Genomic DNA, 15,366 nt, shown 5'->3' with positions numbered 1-15,366 from the left:
ATTACTGTATTTTTTTTATTGCGGTCCTACTAGAGTAAATATTAAGAAAATGATTTCACAGTAAAAACAGTCCTCAAATGGTCGTTGAGCGCACTAGAAGGGCATTAGGTGTCCTCGCGCGCTCCCGGGCCTGCATATTCAGGTCAGTTCATGCGAGCCAAATAAAGTCAGCAGCACAGCGCAAGAGATAAATTTAAATCGAAGAAGTTCCCCTCGTGCTGAGCACATGTGCGCGCGAGATAACGAGAACGACGACACAAACAAAAACCCCCACCCTCCCACTGCACCCCAGGGTGAAGCGATGACCCCCAGTGTCCTATATTCAGGAATATTAAATAAAACAGTTCTAGCGAATAAACGCCGCCCTGCTAGAGTCCGGAAGTGACGTACGAAGACACCTTATTTATATCTGCGGAAGACGAGGTAGTCCTACAGACAGACACGTGTGATGCTTGTGGGCACTACGGGTCAGCTTCAGCCCCAAAAACAGGAGCGTGTTGGGTTTTCTTTGATTCAGAGCAGTTTCTTCACAGAAACCTGAGCTTTTTGCGACATTTAACGTGTCATTTGGTGTCGTAAAGACTGTGTCAGATTGAGGCTCCGAGGAGAACATCACTTACCGGACTGTGTGCGCACCGGCTCACCGTCTTGAAAAACACTCATCCTGTGAGACATTTGGACTTTTACGCTTTTCATGCGCTATGGCGGACTATTTAATCAGCGGACAGACGGGCTACGTGCCTGACGACGGTCTAACCGGACAGCAGCTTTTCAACTGCGGAGACGGCCTTACCTATAAGTAAATATCTTAACTTGTGTCTTATTGCATTCTCCATTAGGCTTGCTATTTGTTAAACATCAAACACTCTTGTTTGTCAACACTGCAGATGTGTTCATACAGTATGCAGCTTCATTTAAAACGGCTAACATATGAGCTGAACAGCATGTAGGTGTCGTTGTTGGTCCACGTTTGTCTGGTTTGACATCCAGCATGGGTATATGTGACTGACAGCACACGGGGTTTTTTTGGGGGGTTTTTTATCTATCTATTATGCAATTCGGTGTCCCGTGGGTCAGTACTGCATAGACTGATTACTATGGACGGCGCATGTGGGTTCACAAGGTTAAGTCAGGTCGGAAGGACTTCTTGGATTGAATGATGAACTATGGCTGATTCATCATCTGCTGCCATTTCATTATGCCAAGTACAGAGAAGTAGAGTTACCACAGTCTATTCTTAAACCACTGACACCCCAAGCAGCTTTTCTTGTACCAAAACTAATCGCTATCTTTCAGGCCAGGCCCTCCAAATGTGCTATAAATAGGGTGAGCTTTGTGAAGTATGTGGTCGTTTTCTCTTTACAAATTCTCTGGTGCCATGTAAAGCATGTAATGTCCCCGAGTGAAAGCCTATCCGTGGCAGGTGCGAGTTTTTTCTAGAAACGCCTTTCTGTTTACCATCTAACACTAGAGTTGTACGCTAATTTACTGTTTACATTGGACATGATGAGGCCGCAGCTCGGTTTTTATCATAAACAGGGCGTTGCTTGACACTCGTAAACAACATATGTGACATATAATAGATAAAATGACTGTCTCTGGAACATAATCAGCGTGGTATATGTTAGTGTCAGTGTGTACGAGATAAGAGAGTTGAATGTTGGCGAATCGATACTTGTCAACAACTCACTGAATCATTGCGATTTCTGAAGAATTGCAAAAAATAAACAGTTTCTAAATACATACATACGTACATAGTCTCCCAAACACTCTACTCTACTCCACTCATTGGTTGGTCAAAGAGTTAGCCCCGCCCCAAACTCTTGCTATTGGCGAGAGCCACCTATAGAAATTTCTGATTGGCTAGTCCAATACGGCGTCGTCACAGAGACGGGTATTATTTCTCAGGACACTTTTTTCCAGTTACATCTGTCAAGTAATAGTGATATGCGTTTAAAAATCACTTGCAGCAGCTGTAAATGTATTAATCTCATTTTTGTCCACTTTTCTCCATTCTCTTTCAGTGATTTCCTGATTCTGCCTGGGTACATTGACTTCACAGCTGACCAAGTGGTAAGTGAAACACTCTACTTTTGTGCAGATGTCAAAAGTAGTCAATTTTTTTTGCTCTCTACTGTTGGATGGATGATGTTTCTTGTATATCATCAGTGGTTTAATTTGATTGGCTCTCTCTGTAGGACCTGACATCAGCACTGACCAAACAAATCACAATGAAAACTCCACTGGTCTCGTCACCCATGGATACAGTCACAGAGTCTGACATGGCCATTGCTATGGCGGTAAGAGAATGACTGACACAAGACTCCACCACAGAAAGCGCTCTTACTATTATAGGCATTTGACACATGATTATAGGCTGTTGTGAACTTTTATCTTCTAAAGTTTAGGCAACTCAGAAGTGAAGACCAGGAGACGTTGGGATATCTTTCATACAGAAGTTACTGTTTATTGAGAACTCGCTGTGCGTCGCTGTAGTCATCCAAGTCTAACTAAAAGCAGTGATACATTGTAGTTTTAAATACATTTAGGGGGCAGTGCTTAGGAGTGAAAACAAAGCACCTGGGTGACGACCTTTAAGCATGCAAATGAGGTATTCAGGTATAGAATCCTGCCCCATTTAACCACTCCTAATCTAATCAGCCTAACTGCCCAAAGATTGGGGCAGGGGCATCAAGAGCAATTACAAACAAAAGGCAAGAGTCTCTGTCGTCTGGCTCATTAGACTTACAATAAGAGAACAGGAACTGGCAGGGACCTCTTGAATCGTTCATCTGATGTCATCATCTTCACCATAAATGCTAAATACAATGTATATAACTTCTTCAGTTTGTACACTATTACATTGGAATCTAAATTAAACATTTAAATAAATTTGTAATCCCACAATTCCCCCTTTGAGAGTTCTAATAACTCTCACAAAATACAAATTTAGACACTTAAAAGTTCATTCTTGTAACATGTGATCGTTACAGGCACATAGCACTTGTTCTGTGTTGATTGTCTGTAGGGACGAACTGCATGCTGACACAGAAACAAACATGCAGCTCCGTGAATTTCTTAATAGTCTTTTCTGGTTGGAACTGTCATTTCTCGTGATGGGCGTGAGTCATTTGTTGCATGAAACACTTGATACTAACAGGTTTCCGAACCATGAAGAATTATCTTCAGCCATCAGGTGTAATTTTGCTGAAAGATCAAGAATGTCTTGATCATGTTGCTGGATGACTGAAGTTCTCGTATGTGATTCTCTGCGTTGTGTATTTTTTCTTTGTTCTGTCTTCCGTGACAGTTGGCTCGGCAGTGGGTCTCGTTGTCTTTTAGAGGTTGTGGCTTCATACGCGGGTGAGGAGTTCGGTGCGCATGGGTCTTGGAACAGCCATCAAGTGGTATCTGCACAGAGGAAGAAAGAAAACAAAAGACAGAGCAGTATTTGTTCTAAAGACTGCAAACATTAGGGTTGTATCCTCTGTTCAATCTGAGTCTGCTATTGTTGTTCCTTCTTTCCCTATTTCTTAATTCACGAGACACCTAAAGAACAGTGAGGTGAGGGTGGACTAGTGGATGGGGAAAGGCCTATGAGGTGTGTTCACCACAGGGTTGGCCCCAAGCCTGTTGCATCCGGTTCTTCCCTGGGTTCCTCACTGGTCCATGTGTCCTATCCTATCCCTGTAGGTGGTGTGCAAACTTTAGTGTGTGACATCTCCATCCTCTAATGGAACATCAGTCATAACAAACATCATAACCCAAAGAGGATAGGTGAGTGACTGTGGTGTGCTGTAGTATAGCTTTGAAGGCTGTGAGTGTACTTAACTAGCATTCTCTCAGTGGAAGGAAGTGACAGTAACCTTCCTGTAGTTTTATTTACAAAGAATCTTTCAGCTTTGTTGTACATTACTGGGGAATTAAGCACTCACAGCCCTAACAGTTAACACCTGAGCAAACTGCTCCAACAGTTCGGTGAAGCGGGAGGGCTGCTTCAGAGTACCAAGTAGACTGAGTAGAAGCTGAGTAAAGCTGTTAATTTCTCCTAATGTCTTTTGCTTTTCCTACACTCTTTCATCCAGTGTCCAGGTTTACCACAGTAATAACAACTGCCCTCCTTCTTAGGACACTTACGTTTCTGTCGGTTCTCTGTGTTGACCTTAAAGGACGCTGCTGCAATCTTTACTCTGGCTTTAACATCAGAGTCTCTTTCCCAAGTAGCTAAGCTGTCCAAGCTGTTTTGCAAGCTTCCAGTGGACCATGTTAGGTCTAAGAACGGCAAAGCTGATCTGTACTCTGATAAAAGGCCATCAAACCATGTTCGAACTAGTGGTCCTTTGTCATCAAGCACACTTTCAGGATCATCCACTATTCCACTGTAAGTTACAGCTGACTGACAAAACCTTTCAGTGTATTCACTCACAGTTTCTTCTTTCCTTTGCACACAGTCAGTGATTCTGGACCAGTCTATCTTGGGTCCTATGATATTCTTTAGAATTTTCAAAACACCTTCTCTCAAATCGTCTCTACTGGCATGTTGTAGTTCAGAAGTAACAGCAGACTCAAAACTGTTGAATTCAGATTCAGTTAGAATTTGTGACATCAGCTGTGTGACTTCTGCTAACGACATGTCGTAGAGACGCATTTTGTTGATCAATGCTCTTCTAAATTCAGAAAAATCTGTGCGTGCTGAGGGTAAGCTCTGGGACAGTCTCTATATCTTTAGGTCCTAGTGTTTTGGCAACAGTTTGTACTTGCACAACAGAAGAGTTGGGAGCAACACTTTCAATTCCCTCAATTCCTTGAGATCGTCTCTTAGCGCCACATACCTTCACTGAATCTACAGGCACATCAATTACTGATTGGATGATTACATCTCTTTCAAAGAAAGCTTGTAAGTCAGGATAATTGTCATCCGGTTGACTAACTTCTTCCACATCAGTTTTTGCTGAAGCTTTGTTGTGGTTCAATTTCTTAGTAAAATAGGATACTCTAGCACGGAGCTCTTTGTTCTGTTTCTCTAGCTCTGAGTTACGCTGAGATTGTTGTGTAGCTAGCGCTAAACCAAATTCTCTGTGGCAGCAGATAATACCTTTCACATTGTTCTTGCGAACACATGCTCCTAATACCTTTTTACACTCATCTACAGACCAAGTCTTGTCTGGATGGATCTCATATTTCTGCGTTAGTTCTTGTCTAACTTTCTCAGTGATTATTAGGTTCATTTGTTCCCCTAACAGTGTTTTGAATTCACTATCTGACCACAATGGAGTCGCAAGACCATCCTTTTCTGTTGTTTGAATCAGCCTAGCATTCCTTCTAACCATTTTGTACGTTTCTTCTGTACCACACAAACAAAAACACTAAAACGTCTCTGATCAACAGAGGGTACACTTGTTAACACAGCTTAACTATTGTTAACTTTGTTACCACACAATCAAAACACTAAAAACTTCTCTGATCAACAGAGGGTACATTTGTTAACACAGCTTAACCATTGTTAACTTTCCAAATTACCAACACGTCACACTTAACTTCCCTGCCTACAAGGACAGAGGATAAACCAAAATTATTAGCCTGAAATGCTAACCTTCTCTGTGAAAAGAGGATAAACCAAAATAACTAGCACGTAAATGCCAATCTTCCCTGCCTGGACAGAGGGTAACTTCATCTCTAAAAGTTCATTTTTTTAGAGGAAAACTTAGTTAACCAAACCCTACAGCTGTCTGTTAACTCTTCTCTGTCGGCGCAGAGGATAACTAAATTTGTACTGGTCTTAAAGGTTCTTTTGGATTAGAGACAGCACTCACCACAACCTTAGTTGAGAGAAAAATTCAGTCTGGAAATCTTTTGTTCAGCTTGAAGTTTTCGCTGGATTCCAAAAGATGCAGTCTGGAAGCAGATCTTTGTTTGAGCTTGAAGTTTTCAATCTGGATTCAGGTGAGGAAGCTGGAACTCTATCCGGGTCACGGCACCATCTGTTGTGAACTTTTATCTTCTAAAGTTTAGGCAACTCAGAAGTGAAGACCAGGAGACGTTGGGATATCTTTCATACAGAAGTTACTGTTTATTGAGAACTCGCTGTGCGTCGCTGTAGTCATCCAAGTCTAACTAAAAGCAGTGATACATTGTAGTTTTAAATACATTTAGGGGGCAGTGCTTAGGAGTGAAAACAAAGCACCTGGGTGACGACCTTTAAGCATGCAAATGAGGTATTCAGGTATAGAATCCTGCCCCATTTAACCACTCCTAATCTAATCAGCCTAACTGCCCAAAGATTGGGGCAGGGGCATCAAGAGCAATTACAAACAAAAGGCAAGAGTCTCTGTCGTCTGGCTCAATAGACTTACAATAAGAGAACAGGAACTGGCAGGGACCTCTTGAATCGTTCATCTGATGTCATCATCTTCACCATAAATGCTAAATACAATGTATATAACTTCTTCAGTTTGTACACTATTACATTGGAATCTAAATTAAACATTTAAATAAATTTGTAATCCCACAAGGCTAAGCACAATTATCTGTATGTATGCATATTACAAAAGAAAAATTTATTTGCAAATATGCTACCTCACATTTTAATATCAATGAAGTCATTAAAATCCCCATGAATCAAGATAGGAGTTTGAAGATGTCCTTTAGCTTTTGGACCATCTTTGCAAGTATACTTCTAAAAGTTGACAAAATAAAAATCTTAGCAGACATACACATCTAAAATTTGCAATCTTCCTCTTCCAGGGAAGTGGAGCTTTTTTTTTTTTTTTCCAAATCTCCTGCCCAGTCTCCCCAAAACCAGAGTCTTTAAACCTAAATTTACAAAGATCGACCATCTATGCATGCTGTTTTGTTCTAAAGTCTAATGTGATAATGTGTTGTCACAGCTGACTGGTGGGATTGGCTTCATTCATCATAACTGCACACCAGAGTTCCAGGCTAATGAAGTCCGCAAGGTCAAGGTGAGTCTCTTCACATCTCGGTCTCTTTATGTTTGTACCAGTTTTCCTCTCTCATTCATAGTAATCTGTTTTTCTTCTGACCCTTACCCTGTAGTTGCAACAGCATCCTTATGAATGAAAATCCACACCTCATTTTGTATGAAGTGATATGTATCGAGGTGACTCCCAAGTAGAAATGCCTAATAGAACATCACTCGACTTTTCTCCCTCCCTTTCCCTCCGCTTTTGATCAACCCCCGTTTAGAGGTATGAACAGGGTTTCATTACGGATCCGGTGGTGATGAGTCCTAACGAGCGGGTAAGAGACGTATTTCAGGCAAAAGCTCGGCATGGATTCTGCGGGATTCCGATCACTGTCAACGGACAGATGGGTGGACGTCTGGTCGGCATCATTTCATCACGAGATATCGACTTCCTCAAAGAGTCGGAGCATGACCTGCCCCTCAGTGAGGTGGGTGGGGCTTAACAGAGGATGAGGGCTAAGCAGTTTTCACTGAACTCAGCTCACCTTAACTTTCTCTCTCTCAGGTAATGACTAAAAGGGAGGACCTGGTTGTAGCTCCAGCAGGAGTGACACTGAAAGAGGCCAATGAAATCCTCCAGAGGAGCAAAAAAGGTGGGGTAGAATTTAAGTGTTTATGAGAGCTCTTTACCCTTTTGAAAGTTTTGGATTAATCCTTGAACCAAATAAAACATTTATATGAATGTTAATTATTCATTAACCTATATAGCAGTGTTTCATGCACCACTTCTTAGCAGTGGCATGCCACAAAATAACTGCAAGACAGTAATCTTGCATCTTGTTTTTGCTGATTCTATCCAGTGTGCACTATTGTTCAAAAACAGCATTTATTTGAAATAATGCGTTTAGTAAAGTGTCCATAGGAACTTCTAGATTTTTTTTTTGCCTCAAGTGCAGATCTGTCTCTTAAATATTAATATTTTATTTTTATTTTTGTAAATTATTTATTCTGTATATCCGTTCCATATCTATGGGATAAATTTTCCACCAAAAGTATTGCAGTTTTTGATAAAAAGAAAAAAGTGAGAAATCAAAATTTAAAAACTCAAGTTAAAATATATTGCACAAAATGTAAAAATGAAAGCAAAGTTTTCAGAATAGCAAACAATGGTCACGGATCATTTTGCATTGATATTTCGGTTTTGTGCAATGTGTGTTTAAAGTTTAGTTTCATGCTTATTATTTTTTAAAATGCGTTATTAATTTTTTGATCAACGCTTATTTTTCAATCCGTGACCATTGTTTGCTGTTGACCACAGCACTTTAGCTGGAAAATTGATCCCATATATATCTCCTAAAGGTTTATCAATTTGTTTATTTGCCTATGTAAGTGATTTCAGCCATAAATAAAGCTGCTGACATGGTATAAAACAACCAAATAAAAAAGTAAAAATGAATCTCTCAAAAACACTCACAAATTCCTAAGTTATCATTTTGAATCAGTCTGATAAAACCAAGTTTGGAATGAAGTCAATGCTGCAAGATAATTCCCCCATGTGGAGCTCTCACACTCAGTGTTTGTTTGTCATAGGTAAGCTTCCTATAGTAAACGAGGAGGGCTGTTTGGTGGCAATCATCGCTCGGACAGATCTGAAGAAGAACCGAGATTTCCCTTTGGCCTCAAAGGATTCTCGTAAACAGCTGCTATGTGGCGCTGCCATCGGAACACACAATGATGACAAATACAGACTCGACCTGCTGGTGCAGGCTGGCGTAGACGTGGTTGTCCTGGTGAGGCCTGTTTTGGGCTTAATGTCTTTCAGATAATCAGTTCTTGAAGATGGTTTATTTTTTGTCCTTTTTGGTTACCTATTGTCTCTCTTCTCACTTTAGGACTCTTCCCAAGGAAATTCCGTCTTTCAGATTAATATGATTAAGTACATAAAAGAGAAATATCCTAACATACAAGTCATCGGCGGCAATGGTTAGTTTTAAACACAAACTTTTTGAACATAATATCTGCAAACACACAGTTAACATGGGTTGTCTGTCTGTTGTAGTGGTGACTGCAGCTCAGGCAAAGAATTTGATTGATGCCGGAGCGGATGCTCTCAGAGTGGGAATGGGCAGCGGATCCATCTGCATCACACAAGAAGGTCAGTCCACCAATCCCACACCTGACTGCCTGCCCCTCAGCCAATCACAGGCTGTATTTCTACATCCAGTCATTCCAGAGAGCAGCTAATGTCCAGTGCCTCCTCTGATTTTCTTTTAACATTGTTAGAGCAGTCCAAATTATCTGTCACTTCCCAAATATCCCTGCAGCTTTGGTCTGCAAGGTAATTGTGCAGATTGATTGGCAGACAATCTGCACTGCCCTGTTTCCTCTCTTCCAGCATTTTTCTGGGGTTTTAGAATCTGTGGAGAAAGGTTTTCATATTTTTGTTTGTGTGGTGTTAGTATTATTCCATATTCTGTGGGTTTTGTCTAAGAATTAATATGGATGCGTCTATATAAGTGTCTGTCTATCTGTTTGTATAGTTCTCTGTGACAAATGTCTTTCTCTGTCGCTGTGAATGATGGGAGCATGGTAGTGGAGGCTCTTCCTTTCTCTTTTCTGTCCAAGTGTTTCTCTTTGTACACTTTTTTTTTTTTCTCTCTCTTCTCCCTTCTTTTGTGCTTTCTTTGACTGTCTCTATGGCATATTTTCTTTCTTTCGACCGGTTGTTTTTGTTACTTGCATCAGTTCCCTTTTTTTTTATCAGCTCTGTTCCAAAACCTAGCAAAGACTGTTCCAGAAGGTAGGCATAATTATACTGCCTTATGAGATACTCTACTGTTTACTTGTTTTTTTTTTTTTTTTTTGTTAAAAGAAATTAATACTTTTATTCAGCAAGGATGCATTAAATTGATCAAAAGTGAGAGTAAAACATAATAAGAACCAGCATATTAGAATAATTTCTGAAGGATCATGTGACACGAAAGATTGAAAATTAGAAATATATTACATTTTAAAATATTTGAAACTGTTATTTTAAATTGTATATGTCCTTCACTAATATTACAGTTCCATAATGCATTGCAAATAAATCCAGGATGGCTTTTTGATTTATAAATTATAATAAATTATACATTTGATTAAAACTGAATAAAATGTTTTCTACTGTAAAATAGATAGGTAGTATTTTACCCAGCATTTATGAGTGTAACATTTTCATGCTTATTAGAGTATCATGCTGTTAGCATGCAGTTTAGCAACATGCTAACATCAAACTGTGTTGCACACAGTTGCAGCCTTTGTACTGCATTCCAAATCCATTCCTTACGAGGTTCCATAACAATTAGTTATACTTGGAAGAAAGCAAGGCAAGGTTTTAGAACAGAGCTACCGTGTGCTCTTTCTCAGTCTCTATTTCCCTTTCTATAATTGTCTCTCTAGCGCCTCTCAGTATTCCTCCTGGTTTAAAGCTCCACAGCCCCAAAACCCCAACTACTGTTACGGGATACTCCAGTAAGTCCCTCCCCCTGATCCCCATACAGATCCCATTGGCTCACTATCTCACTCTGCCTGCTGCATTGACTGGTTAATGGCTCTGCATCATTAGAAGTAGTTGCTGGTTTTTGGGGTTTTGGATGCTTGTCATTGTCTGATTAACCTGTCAGTAATGGCGTTTGGCACTTCCTCTGATCTAAGTCTGTTACCCAGAATCCCTCACTAACATACGTAAACTAGCTTGTGCAGTGGCCAGAGAGATATTTGGACACAAAAGTCACACTTAAAAAATGTCACTGTATCATGAAATATAAAACCAAGTGACATTTATTTAAAAAAATAAAACATGCTGCTAAAATAACAGCAGTGAACATTTTGGTCACTTTCTTCAAACATTAATGTATCTTAGTTAATGCGATGAACTTGAGGGGAAACAACTTGATACATTTGCTAAGTCGCTGATTAAAAGTCAATGCCAAGTGAAATTATAAAAGCTCTAGCATTGTTTTGTTTCTATATGTCATTTGCTTTGATATTTTATGTGTGCAATGAAAATGCTAGAAATATGGCTTAAGTGTCCAAATAGGTTTTAGAGCTGCTGTAAGAGCACTGGAGTGTATGAAGTGCACTTTGACAAAGCAGAAATAGCTGAGGGTTTCACAACCATTGGTCTCACTGCAGAAGGTCTTTGTTTTACAGTTCAGTGTAGTTAGTGTTAATTTAACTCACACCATTTTTTTTCTTCTTCATTTTACTGTATGCAGAGTGTAGATGGTGTGAAGGGGGTTTGGGGTAAAAAGCTGACACTTGTCATTTCCCAGTGCTGCTGCCCCATCTTCATTTCTTGTCTACTCTCATTTGTTGTCTTAAATAAAACGAGAATTCCAAAAAACATGACAGCATGGATTTCCATGCATCTTGCATGCAACTTTTCACTTGTTATGCTAATTAATATAATGTTTAATTAGTTAGATTGATTAAATAAATTAGTATAATTTGCACTAGTAGTTTCAACATTTGGAACAGATAATAAGTGGGTTTGACAGGTGTGTGCGCGCATCACATGCTCACCACTGCAAGTTTTTCCTTTTTATTGTGATGGTCTTGCGAAAGGTCATAAACAGACAGTGGAGCAAAAGATTAAGGTTAATTCAGAGAATGATTCAAATCATTTTGAAACTTTCTCACTTGTCCTTGTTTGTCAAGACTTGTAGAGGGTTTGCTGATGGGCTCCTCTTCTTCTCCTCTCATGTTACCCCACCATTTATAGATGATCTCACATCTAAAATTCCACTTTCATAAATCCACATTTCATATAACGCTAACTTTTTGTCTTTGAACTTAGTGAAGTTCAAAGTAGTGCAATGATTTAGATTTGTTTGATTAATTTTGGTTTGGCCTCATTTTGAATTGACATGCAATACTGTCTCTGTAATGTTTACTGGTTGGTTGATTGTCACTGTCTAAAGTCACATGACTGCATGAGTAAAGAATACACAGTCATGAGTCATGTCTGTCTGTCTGTCTGTGTGTGTGTGTGTGTGTGTGCGTGCGTTTTTGTGACAAATGAGGATGTAAATTTGTATAATGACAAGGGTATGACATAGATATTACAAGGAGAAGGTGACTTTTCAGGACATTACCCCATGTCCCCACTTTTCAAAACGCTTATAAATCACACAGAATGGAGTGTATTGAAAATCTGAAATGGCACAAAGTTTCCTGTAAGGGGTAGGGTTGGTGTAGGGGCAATAGTACATACAGTTTGTACAGTATAAAAACCATTACACCTATGGGATGTCCCCACTTTTCACAAAAACAAACGTGTGTGTGTGTGTGTGTGTGTGTGTGTGAGAGAGAGAGAGCGAGTATGGATGTCTATGTATGAACAACAGTGGAGAGTATTTATCATCAATGCATATGATTGTCCTCATCAACACGATTAATATTTGTTGAATATTCAAGTTTAGGTTGATAGCAAGGGTCTCTATTTCTCATTATTCTCACAGTGCTAGCATGCGGGAGGCCACAGGCAACAGCTGTGTATAAGGTATCAGAGTATGCTCGGCGGTTTGGCGTGCCTGTCATCGCTGATGGGGGGATTCAGACAGTTGGTCACATTGCTAAAGCACTTGCATTAGGAGCATCTACAGGTGAGATATGGGACCGATGTAGATTCACAAGATGCAGACTAACGTCATAATTGAAGCTAAATTCTCTTCTGCTTTTGATTTCTCTTAGTGATGATGGGGTCATTGCTCGCTGCCACATCTGAAGCTCCTGGTGAATATTTCTTTTCGGATGGGATCCGTCTGAAGAAGTACAGAGGGATGGGCTCACTGGATGCCATGGACAAGAACTTGGGCTCACAGAGCAGATACTTCAGGTGTTACGCAAAAATAAATCCTTTCCCAAATACAATACTGTGCACTTATTGCTCTTAGTTCCTGCTACTAATTACAGGTTCTCATGTTTGTTTTTTTGTTTTGTTTTTTTTGAAACAGCTTTGCTATATGCTAGCTATTTCACAACTGCTTATATGGACTAATGCTTGATGATAATTATGTATATTTATGATTTATGTAGTTTAATGGAACATTAATAAAAGCTAATATCTTAGACTGAGAAAGTTGTACAGAATATAAATTGAAACCATGTTCACTCTCTCAACCCCTCTGTCTCTTTTTCAGTGAGAGTGATAAGATTAAAGTAGCTCAGGGAGTTTCAGGGGCTGTTCAGGATAAAGGCTCCATCCATAAGTTTGTTCCATATCTCCTCGTTGGCATACAGCATTCCTGCCAAGACATCGGTGCAAAGAGCCTCACACAGTTGAGGTACACACAATCGCACTAATTACTCGCATACCAGCAATTTAATGCATTAAAAGGCACAGTGTAACATTTCTGTGCCACTAGTGGCGCCAAACAAAACTGTAAAAAGAATGATTGTTTCCAAAACAATAACTGCTTATTTTTGCACTTGTTTGATTCCTTTAGTGGCACTGAAACTATATACTGCACATTTAACCCAATAATGCACTGCTAAAACAGACACAAACCCAAATATTCATGTTTGAGGTTAATGAGAGACAGTTTGTCACTTTCCTTTTTTTTTTTCTTTCTTTCTTTCTTTCTTCCCTCTTTCTTTCTTCATCTGTCTCAGGGCAATGATGTATTCTGGTGAACTGAGGTTCGAAAAGAGGACAATGTCAGCTCAGATGGAGGGTGGAGTGCACAGTCTACACAGGTAGTTAAACATTCGTACACTTGGTCTGAATATATTGTACACTACTGATCAAAAGTTTGGGGTCAGTAATATTAAAAAATAATAATAATTCAACAAGAATGCATTAAAATTGATCAAAAGTGACATTTATGTCAGTGCCAATAGCCTTGTGGGCAGCATCCCGACATATAGCGTCATTGCGCTTCGGGCGCCCCAGGTTCGAGTCCCGGCTCGCAGACCTTTCCCGATCCCATCCCCCCTCCTCTCTCCCACCTTGCTTCCTGTCTGAAATACTGTCCTATCCAAATAAAGGCAAAATGCTGAAAATAAATCTTTAAAAAAAGTTACATTTATAATGTTACAAAAAGATTCCCATTTCATATAAATGCTGTTATTTTGAACTTTATATTCATCAAAAAATCTAGAAAGAATAATGTATCATAGTTTCCACAAAAATATGAAGCACCACATTGATGATGATGATGATAAGAAATGTTACTTGAACACCACATCAGCCTATTATAATGATTTCTGAAGGATTATGTGACACTGAAGACTGGAGTAATGGCTGCTGGAAAATCGGCTTTGCCACCACAGGAATAAATTACATTTTAAAGAAAATATTTTAACAAAGAAAATAATATTTATCTTTGATCAAATAAATGCAGCCTTTGTGAACATAAGAGACTTCTTTCAAAAAGAAAAGTCAAATTTTTCTGAAACTACACTTTTGAATGGAATGATGTACAGGATTGAACTTAAATTAAGAAAAATTAACTGATCTTTTATTTTCTTTCAGCTATGAGAAGCGCCTGTTTTAAAGAAGACACTACAGATGCCAGTACATGCAATGCACATAAACCCTCATTAATGGACTTCCACACGTGCTTTTGCACATACAGGCACCCAAACACACTGAGAACCTCAGCTTCCTCTTTCTCGTCTTCCCAGCCGCCTTTCCTCTTAGCGAGGAGAGAAACCGTGTGTGAATGTCTGTGAGCATATGCCAATTTTGCGTGAATGTGTGCGTTTGTGGGGAACGCATGCCGTCTGCTGTTTGTATCAGATGCCTTACATGTCAAAAAATGTTTTTGATCGTAATCATAACAACGTTTTTTGGAAAATAAATTTTTTTTTGCCACAGATATTTGTCTTGTCTTGATTAATAAAATATACCTGCATATGCATCATTATAAGCAATAAACAGTCAACATTTTCTGTGCGGAGAAGAAAACGGGTTGATTGAGTGCAGTTGATCTGTGTGAAACAGGAAGTGTTGTATTTTAATGGGATTTCTATCAAGTTTGTTATAAAACGAGAACTGGCAGTTCAAGTTAGGTGCATGCGAGTACCTTCGTAAAAATGTGCCTGTGTCATGTAAATTACAACATTTTTCACTTGCATGTGTTTTTTCATCATAAATTGGTTTTCAAATCCTGAATCTGTGGGTGTGTGGGTAGATGGCTGCTCAACATTGACATTGGTACGTTATTCCTCATTTTGCAAGCGCATCTCAAGGGAACCAGCCTTCACCTCCAAAACTACCGGACTTTCCAAACAAGCGTTCACACATGCTTACTAATGGACCCGCACCTGGACAGGTTGGGCTGAGAGCTCCAGGTGGCTCCTCATAAATGAAATATGATATTGGCCCGTTAGTGAGCTCAGCCCAGCTGGGCCCAGATATCTTAACGCTTTTATACACAGCAAAAATGAAATGACTG

The 15,366-nt window shown here is 39.6% G+C and overlaps 1 protein-coding gene across 2 annotated transcripts; it reads left to right on the top strand.

The window, feature by feature from the left end:
* The first annotated feature begins 331 nt into the window (after positions 1-331).
* Positions 332-14,805, top strand: impdh2 (IMP (inosine 5'-monophosphate) dehydrogenase 2). 2 transcript variants are annotated; one of them, XM_058784187.1, is made up of 15 exons: positions 332-799; positions 2,025-2,073; positions 2,199-2,300; positions 6,888-6,962; positions 7,207-7,413; positions 7,491-7,578; positions 8,516-8,715; positions 8,818-8,908; positions 8,985-9,080; positions 10,364-10,435; positions 12,427-12,570; positions 12,659-12,803; positions 13,108-13,251; positions 13,580-13,663; positions 14,442-14,805. In XM_058784187.1, exons 1-15 carry the CDS (start codon positions 702-704, stop codon positions 14,461-14,463), a joined length of 1,617 nt encoding a protein of 538 aa, XP_058640170.1. In that variant the 5' UTR covers positions 332-701; the 3' UTR covers positions 14,464-14,805. The 2 variants fall into 2 exon arrangements, with proteins under 2 accessions (XP_058640170.1, XP_058640169.1); XM_058784186.1 differs by lacking the exon at positions 10,364-10,435 and having other exon boundaries at positions 351-799.
* The last annotated feature ends 561 nt before the right edge of the window (positions 14,806-15,366 follow it).

This window comes from Onychostoma macrolepis, chromosome 08 (genome assembly GCF_012432095.1).
Source record: "Onychostoma macrolepis isolate SWU-2019 chromosome 08, ASM1243209v1, whole genome shotgun sequence".
NCBI classification, from domain to species: Eukaryota; Metazoa; Chordata; class Actinopteri; order Cypriniformes; family Cyprinidae; genus Onychostoma; species Onychostoma macrolepis.
The sequence above is the reverse complement of the archived record's forward strand: the minus strand, read 5'-3'. Positions and strand labels throughout refer to the sequence as shown.